The sequence below is a fragment of the Sinocyclocheilus anshuiensis genome, unplaced genomic scaffold, assembly GCF_001515605.1.
Source record: "Sinocyclocheilus anshuiensis isolate Anshui unplaced genomic scaffold, SAMN03320099.WGS_v1.1 scaffold1049, whole genome shotgun sequence".
Taxonomy (NCBI): domain Eukaryota; kingdom Metazoa; phylum Chordata; class Actinopteri; order Cypriniformes; family Cyprinidae; genus Sinocyclocheilus; species Sinocyclocheilus anshuiensis.
The window spans coordinates 971,656-981,295 of NW_015557197.1; the positions used below are offsets into that span (position 1 = coordinate 971,656).

Here is a 9,640-nt window from a genome sequence, read left to right on the forward strand (position 1 = left end):
GATCACAAATGCAGACAGGGTTTTATGTTTACGCGGCGCGATGCAACGCAACGCGTAAAAAGACAGTATAAGTAACCCCCAAAGGTTGCGAGTTCGAGTCTCAGGTCTGGCAGGAATTGTAGGTGGGGGAGTGAATGTACAGCGCTCTCTCAACCTTCAATACCGCGACTGAGGTGCCCTTGAGCAAGGCACCGAACCCCCAACTGCACCCCGGGCGCCACAGCAAAAAAATGGCTGCCCACTGCTCCGGGTGTGTGTTCACAGTGTGTGTGTGTTCACTGCTGTGTGTGTGCACTTTGGATGGGTTAAATGCAGAGCACTAATCCTAGTATGGGTCACCATACTTGGCCACATGTCACGTCACTTTCACTTTTTTTTTTTTTATGGTCACTTTATTCACCAGGAAGAACATATGGTTCCGTGCGTCATACATCATTACGCTATTTTTACGTCACTGCACTTTCCAGTTTCGGTTTTCAATCCGATCAAGTGTTTAAATGTCCTCTCGCTCGGATTACAAAAGGAATAAACCACCCCTTACAATCCGATCGAAATTTAGTCGGACTTTCTATGCTGTCTAAAGAAATGTAAACAATTTGCTTAGTTGAGCAGTACAGTATCTAAATGAATCTCAACAAGTCTTGCAGGTTTTTGGTCCCTTGGTTTTACTAAATCTGGAAAATCAAACATAGCAAACCAACCAACCAAATTTCATTGAGCATGATGCAAGCGTTTTTACTGATAGTGGATTAAGAACTTACCTGTGTCTGTCTGAATGACCTTTAGTGTTTGTTATATGGAGCTTTTTCTTTGTTCTTTTCATTGTACGTGCTTCCAATAAAGCACAAGTCCTCGTGGACCTTCAGTCAGTCAGAGAAAGGCATCGACCGTGGCTCTAGGGGATCCACCCCCCGTGGCTAATAAGATAAATATTGCAGCAGCACGCTAACACCTTGAATAGAAACCAATCAATTGGTCACCGGAGCACATTCAACTGAGGTGCTTAGAAAGAATAATTCAGACCTGCCTACAAAAATAACATCTCGTAGTAGATTAGCCCAAGTCTAAATGATCATTAGGTTGTTTCAGGGAACACCCAACAGTCGGGATGTATTAGCAGACACATAAATCCACTCGAGGACCTGCTTTATGAGCTCTGCAGTTCCCTTGTTTTTATTGATTTGAATTTGTGCCTATTTATAGTACAGACATTGTCAGGTCGTTCTCTTGTAATAGGGTGTTTGTCTCCTGCCGCTCGACAAAGCAGTCATGTTGCAGTCACGGGCCCTCAGCAAAGGAAAAAGATAACGGCTTCTTTATATATCAGCATTCTTCAGGCTGAGTGAAATTTTAAATGGATTTCGCACCCGATAGTCTTTCATTCAAAAAATCGATTGTAAGATATTGGCTGTGTTCGGAATAGCATACTAACTACTACTGTTATGTACACTGCACACATTTCTGTTTGCATAAAGAACTCCTACCAAAATGGGCAAGCACGCTGCCAGGAATAATGTATCCCACGGTGCAATGCAATCAAACTGACCTTCCATTTCCTTTGTGAAGAATGAATCAAGAATTAACTGCTTATACAAACAAACAAATGAACCTATCATGAAAATAATATCATGAAATATTTTAGATTTCATTTGTCAAAGTGAAAAAGGAAGGTCAAATCAAACGCATTGCATTGTGGTGTGCAGTATTGCACAAAGTGTGCTTGTTGTATACCAGAACCATTGAGTGATATTGCGTGGCAATTCTGTTACATTACAGTTTTTCTCAATTGCTTTGGCTCAATTCTCGAATGAAACTTTTTTTTCCCGAAACAATAAGTTCAGATCTCTGAACAATTAGCTTCTTGTTCACATCAGATTGGAATTTCTTATTGATTTGAGCAAATTGCAAATGCTTTGGCACATGTGTGCAAACAGTAAGTACAATTGTCTGCAGTTTGCACAACAACTAATTGCATATGGCTTGTTGATCAAAACTGATGAGCCGATTCTCACTTAAACTGTCAAACTCTTCACAACTTCTCAATCATTTTTCATCGTGTAAGCCATCACATTCAAAACGATCCATTCAATTATGAAAAATTGGTATACACGCATGTATATTCCATAAATATCTGACATTGACATTGTTTGTAATGTTTGCTAAATTGGCAAATGACCTCTAATTGCAATACAATTTGAATCAACCATTCAACCATTTAACCAATCAAGTTTGGGAGCATATATATGTAGATTGCCCACAGCACAATCACTAAGAATGGAGGACTTCCACAACCCTGAACTGCAGCAACATGCTCGTGGAAGAGCAATTGGAAGAAAATGTGCCAAAGCAATTGAGAAAAACTGTAATAATGACGTTTTATTCATGCAGGCCAAGACTGCAGCGCAGTGTTCAGATTAAAGATACAAAACATGCTAGAATCTGCTTAGACACACTTTCATTTATTCCCACTCTATCTGAAATGAAATCCCATAAGGTGAATGCTCAGCGCTGATATAGATTTAAAACAGCATTTTAAGGGAAATATATTTTAGATGGATGGATGGATGGATGGACAAATGGATAGAAGGACGGATGGATGGACAGATAGATAGACAGACAGATAGATGGATGGACAGACAAACAGACAGACAGACAGATGGATGGACGGATAGATAGATAGATAGGCACATAGATAGATAGATAGATAGGCAGATAGATAGATAGATAGATAGGCAGATAGATAGATAGATAGATAGATAGATAGATAGATAGATAGATAGATAGATAGATGGATGGACAGACGGACAGATAGACACAGACAGACAGATTTCAAAATTCTTTGGGGTTGAAGTTCAGTGCAAAAATATAGCATTAACTAGAAAATATCATGCATAATATCATGAAATATGATGTCAGAAAGGTCAAAATCTTATTCTAAAGAGCGGATTGTCATAATGGGGTTGTTTTAAACATTTAAACATTTAAAACAAAAATTAGCAATCAATAAGTCAAAGTGAAGTCAAAATTCAAGTATTTTTTCATGAGATATTAAATGAATGCTTTCTGGGAAAATGATATTTTTTCTATTGTGTATAATTGTGTATAACTTTTCTGTGCTATATGTGTATGTTGCATACAGTACATTTATTTATTAATGTATTTTTCTTATATTTACTAAATATGATTTCATTATATAATATTACAGAACTTATTTTTATTTAATAAATCAGATTCCATTTTATCTATTTGTTAATCATTTAATTTATATTTAGAGTAGGCCTACATTTATATTTATGGATGGACGGATGCATGGATGGAGGGACGGACGGACGGATAGATAGATAGATAGGCACATATTTTCCTACCTCAGGCTCTAAGTAACTGGGCATTTCATAATGCTTTGGGGTTGAAATTCAGTGCAAAAAATACAGCATTAACTAGCAAATATCATGCATAATATAATGAAATATTATGTCAGAAAGGTCAAACTGTTATTGTCATAAAGGGGTTGCCATAATGGTTGGTAGTAGTCTTCTAGCCCATTCAAATATATAGATGGATGGATGGATGGATGGACAGAATTCAGCAGCTTTCTTTGTAAGCAGTAAGTGAAGTAACTCACTAGGTTTTGGAACAGAGTTTCTGTATCAGCTTCAAAACAAGCAGACAGATGCTTGATCAAGGCCAGAAGAACATGTGAGACCAAACATCATCATTCCAGCTCCTTCCTCGTCAACATTCAGCGGATCAACATCCATTAAAGCGCTGCTGTACGGCTCTACTTCTCTAACACAAGAATTCCCACTGGGTTATGATTGCACCTGCTGTCTGTAGAGTCCCTCTGAACGAGTCAGTGACCTCTCTCTGTGCTTCAGCCACAAAGAATACACTTTATGCTGCGGTTTCGCACACATGCAATATGAGAGCCAATCCTGTTCAGCATGCTGGCCACTGGTTTCCATGACAACTAAGGGGTGATGGGTGGTCAAAGCCTGTATGAAAACAGTCAACCTAAACACCAGCTGATGTTGAACGGACTAATCTATCATTACGTGAAGTGGATGTTGATTTAAATTCAAAGCATTTCGTATCAAAGCAAATTAAGACAGAGAGCTTGCAAACGTGAGTGACTTACTTGTTGTACAGTTCTAAGCGTACCCATTAAACATGAAGATGTGCTGCAAGTAAATGCAATCCATGTATTGATTTCAGACCGAAGCATCCATAACTGTTGGGCTTTTGGCACACTAACAAGCATCTAGACTTAGATGTTCAGCCCCCTTAGGAATGAGTAACTGATCGTGGGCTTTGTGTTTTGACATCTCGCTGCACAGGGAATTGAAGTACCTGCAGTGTTTCCTTATGGCAAGATTACATACTCTGAAGACAAAGCTAGAGAATTCATTTAGTTGCCTTTTGCTATGTTTTCATTTCGTTGCTTCTTTTTTCTCTAGAAGAATATGCATTTATTTATTTGCTTGCGAAAGAATCCAGTATATGCTTAATTTTCTTTCTCTCTCTATATAAAGAAAATGCTGACATAAATTAAATTACAAAAAGTTTCACTTCTTAAATTAAATCATTCAAGATTAGTCATTTCTGAGTTATTAATAAACAAAGAGCAAACTGTATTTGTCCATTTGTAGTGATTGTATAGGTGCAGATTTTTTCCTCTTTTTTTTCTCTTTGCTTTTCCTTTTCAGTATTGTCTAATTTATTGCTGTATTTATACTTATTTATTATTGTTATTATTTACATATATTTATTATTTATTATTATTATTTTCATTTATCTTGATGCAATCATATTCATTAGTATATTTTGTGACTTAGAGAGTAAGAAATACTTTTGTCTGATCTTATCTTGATGTCTCCGTTAACATGCCAAAAAAGTAGATTTATTTTTTTTATTTTTTAACTCCAAAGGAAAAAATAAATTAAAATTAAATAATTAAAATAAAAAAATAAAAATAATTATTTCATTTTAATTTAAATGAAATAATGAATTGTAATTTTTTTCTGTATATATACTGTATATACACGCAGTACAAATCTGAAATTAAATTCCAAAATAAAATTAAACATTTAAAACAAATATTAGCAATCAATAAGTCAAAGTCAAGTCAAAATTCAAGTATTTTTTAATGAGATATTAAATGAAAGATTTCTGGGGAAATTATATTTTTTATATTGTGTATAATGTTACATTTATTTATTAATATATTTTTTAATGTATTTTTCTTATAATTACTAAATATGATTACATTACATAATATTGCATAACTTTTATATATTTATTTGTTAATTATGTAATTTATATTTACAATACATTTATATTTAGTAAATGTGATTACATTTATTTATTATCGCATTTTTTCTTATATTTACTAAATATGATTACATTTATTACATTATAGTACTTATTTTTAATGTAATAAATCAGCTTACGTTTATTTGTTTGTTTGTTAATTAATGAATTTATATTTACAGTACATTTATATTTAGTAAATGTGCTTAGTACATTTATATATTACCGCATTTTTCTTATATTTACTAGATATGATTAGATTTATTTATTACAGTACGTATTATTACATTTATCAAAATGTGCTTACAAATTTTTTATTACAGCTTTTTATTTGTAAATCATCCTCATTGGTTGACGCGTACCGTCGGAAACAGTGGCCTCTAGCGGTCAGACTGTCTATTTCACTCAAAAGCGCACCGCCTCCCAATAATCACGGCAGTCCTGCTCCGGCGTTCAGAAAATGCGCACCGAAGCACCGGGAAACATCTGCTCAGAAAGCAAACGGGAACGGGTGCAACATCGCGCATGAATCTGTAACATCCAGCGACTTCTAGGAGCCTCCAGCATCCCTCCTCCTCCAGCACTTACTGGAGATACATACACCTACCTGTTTATTGTCACCTGCAATATGGAGAGCTGGAGCTGATCGGAATAACCAAAGCCTTAGGAATGATCATTGCTTACTGATTGACCGCTTTAGTTTCCAGCTTTAGAGATGATGCCCGAGCACCAGAACCATGTTGTCACCACTATTGAGACCATTCCATCAGAGACAGTCACCGCATCACCATCGCTGTTTCAGAGGATGAAGAAAGTGTTTAACAGGTAAGAGAAACTACTGGAAATATCCTGACACCATGTGTTTGGATTTGCTCTTCCACGCCAGCGGGCATCAATTCAACTTTGTCATGCTAGGCACATTTATTAAGATGTTTATTTTGCATTCGCACCTGGTTTGCTCAACCATGTTTACAACAGAGTCACCTGAAGCAATCTGTTCTAATGCACACATTAGAGTTCCCAATAGTGCATCCAGATGTGATGTTTGTAATGGCTGTTCCAAACTATATCTCTATTTTTATCTATAGAGAGGTGAAGCAAGTACTGTTTTTATATTCATGAGCCATGGGCAGGTTTCTATTGTCATTATTATTCTATACTATTCATTTGGACCGAGATTTAGGAAATATTAATGTTCTTATGTCAGTTAGTACTGTCATTTCTTAAATTGATTCCTACAAAACATCCATCACATGTTGTTCCTCGGTCTGCATGCTTGCAGGGAGCATCACCGATTGTCTTTTTGTAATAATCAGGATTCACTTCATCACGGTGACTGAAAGGTCTTGAGGAGAAATGCACACTTTGTCTCTTTTGTCTTGTGATGTGTGTGTCCATCAATCACAAGTGCATGCTGGCACCAGAGGAATTTTCACTTGAACGCCAGTTCAAGTCACAGAAAACCTGTTGTGTATAATTTGGTCCAATAAAACTGCAATCTGAGCAACTCGGGCTGAAAATCTACTCTTGATCAGGTTCTAAGGTGGCCAAATTTTGGTTTAGTTTGGGTGGGAGTCAGTGTCAGAAATGAACTTTACCCTTCAGATAGATTATAAGTAGCTTTTTTACCTTTTATAAATGCAAATATTTTTAGTGTTTTCAGGTCAAATTTTTGTCTTTTGCATCAAAACCCATCATATTAGCACAAAACTTGTATTAAAGACTGTGAAATGACAGCTACAGGCGAATACACCGACATTTTTTTTAACTGCTAGTAAGAAATTAAAAGCAACACACTGAATTAAATGTGAGTTTTTCAAGTAGAACGTCTGAAGTTGTATTTTCTAGTAAAACATCTTAATTTACAACTTCAAAAATTCATTTTTTACAGTCAGTGTACAGCGTCTGCAGTCTCTGAATCCATTTCTAATTGAATCTAGAAAAGAATATAAATAGGAGTTCAAAAAAAAAAAAACATTTTTCAGAGTATTAATTATGTATGTTGTTTGTTAGATAAAGGATAGAAAGCATTTTTCCTCGCATATTTTAAATACCAAAGCTTTTGGTAGCTTTTTTGTTGTTGTTGTTGTTGTCTCAAGCCCTTGTTGATTTTTGATCGTAATTGGGATGTTCTAACTTTAAATGCGCCAGAGGCGTTCTTCTGACTTGTTGGAGTTGTTTTGTCTGGTAATTTGTTTGTCCGTGTGTGTAAGGGAGGCTTTAGCTGCTCCAGTTGTGTGTGTGGTTATGCAGAGAGGATGACAGCTGGTAGTCCTAGGTCAGATGAGTCAGGCAGCCCACTCTTTCTCTCTTTGCCATCTGCTGGTCCTTTTTATCCTCGCCACTTGCCTTTATCTCCCAGAACAATGTCCCAGGAGGTGGAATCTGTGCAAGGGCAGATCGGGTTGCACGCTGACAGTGGCGGAGCCAGGATGTTTTCATAGGGGTGGCCAGGGAGGGGCCAGCAACCAGTCTGGGGTGGCACAGAAATCTTCATTATTTCAATATAGAAATGTGTTTGCCTATAATGTACTAGGCTGTGTTTCTCGATAACGATTTATCTTATAGAGCTTAAGAGCGTTTTCTACGAGTCATTTTACGATAGTTCGTTATTGTTTCACGTGCGTTTCCCAAAAATGCACAACGCAATCGTACGTAGCCGTGCTTTAAGTGCTACTTAGGAGTCGCTATCCGTTTGCCAAGTGCTGAAATGTCACCTTATAGAATGGCTTGTAATTGTAGTACACGCACGTTTATTGAAATGTTAACCTAATGCTGCGTTCCAGACAACTCGGATATACTAACTATTATATTATATTACATTATATGTTATATTTATATGTATAATATTATACTTTACATAATAATATAGCCTATAATATACTTTATATAAAAATATATATTATAGTATATTATATCTATATAGAGACGTTATTTCCGGGTCCAATACATTAATTTTCGTGCACGTCAGTAAGTCATTGACAGATTTTTCCCCCCAGTCTTTGAAGCATATTTCCTACATTACTACTTTTATTCTTTTTTTTTTCAGTCGTTTAATTTAGAAGTGTAGTCCTATTTCTGTTTTTTTTCTGCCCCTTTTAATTATTTCATTTATAAATTCATTAAAAAAACGAGTAATAAAGTGTACAATAAAGTACAATCAAAACTTTATATTATAATCACATTGCACTTGAATAAAGTTAAAGGTGCAATCTGCCAATTGTCCTGCAGGTGACTGCATAACTCTGTCTTCTTACGATGCATTTAGAGCTTTACGATTACTCCAGAGCACTCGTAGATCTACGATGATTTTCAAGTGCTACTTAAGTTACGATGCTTTTGGGAAACAGTCGTACGATCGTTTTTACGAACTTCTAGGCTTACGAAGCTTTTGGGAAACGCAGCCCTGGACTGTTTTAGTGCCTAAAACACAACTGAGTACAATTAATTTCTACTTAACTGTAATTGAGATATTTGTGAATTAGATCAAGTAATACTGAGTGAATATGACAATTTTTGTATTATTCCTCCTCACCTCCAGGTATTTTAATAAAGGGGCTCACTATAGCTTTATTGCTCATTCAGCTTCTCAAAACTCCCAAATGCTTGCTCTCCAACATTGCATACTCATGGATGAGACATACTCATGGATGAGACGTACTCATGGATGAGACATGCAGATAGTGATAAAAATGTGAAAATGGCCGGAAGTCAACAGTAGACCTAAATGCCAGAATATAAAATTAGTTATTTTATGCATTTAAATGGTTTCATTTTTGCATATTTTCTAGTATACGTGCACTGTGCTTACATTTATTTGTGCATTAAATTACAAATAAAAAATACATATCAGCTTGTGCCTTATATTGTGATCTCAAATTGCAGAATATATTTTAGTACATGCATTTGAGAGACATTCTTGTGTGCTGCGTATACATGTACAGTTTGCAGCTTTAATCGCCTTTTTGGTAATTTCATGACTTAGCTGACGACAGAACTAGGTATGCATGCTCATAGTTTCTTGTGTGGGTTATTTATGATGAAGTGATATAGAGCGTGCGCCACATATTCGCGTACTGTTGAAGAGTGTGCGCCGTGAGCACAGTAAAACGGCTGGTGGGACAGGAGAGTGTGTTTTACTGACATATAGTCTAACAACATCTCATCAGACCGCAGTTCACAGTTGTTCTACTGAAGCTCATTTGGCTGCTGTAGCTTTTCCGCGCTCGTTTGACTCGCGCCTGACGCTGAGGTGAAGCTGAATGTTCTGCATCTTAATAAATGCATTTCTTGTCAAGAAAAAAATGGACAAAAACGGCAGCTTTGAGTGGGG

At 36.1% G+C, this 9,640-nt stretch overlaps 1 protein-coding gene across 1 annotated transcript in view; it reads left to right on the forward strand.

The window, feature by feature from the left end:
- Positions 1 to 5,729: 5,729 nt before the first annotated feature.
- LOC107678858 (solute carrier family 35 member F1-like) overlaps positions 5,730 to 9,640 on the forward strand; it is a 93,066-nt gene continuing 89,155 nt past the window's right edge. Inside the window, exon 1 of the mRNA XM_016474284.1 lies at positions 5,730 to 6,132. Coding sequence (XP_016329770.1) covers positions 6,023 to 6,132 — 110 coding nt within the window. The 5' untranslated portion in view covers positions 5,730 to 6,022. The remainder of the gene's footprint in view (positions 6,133 to 9,640) is intronic.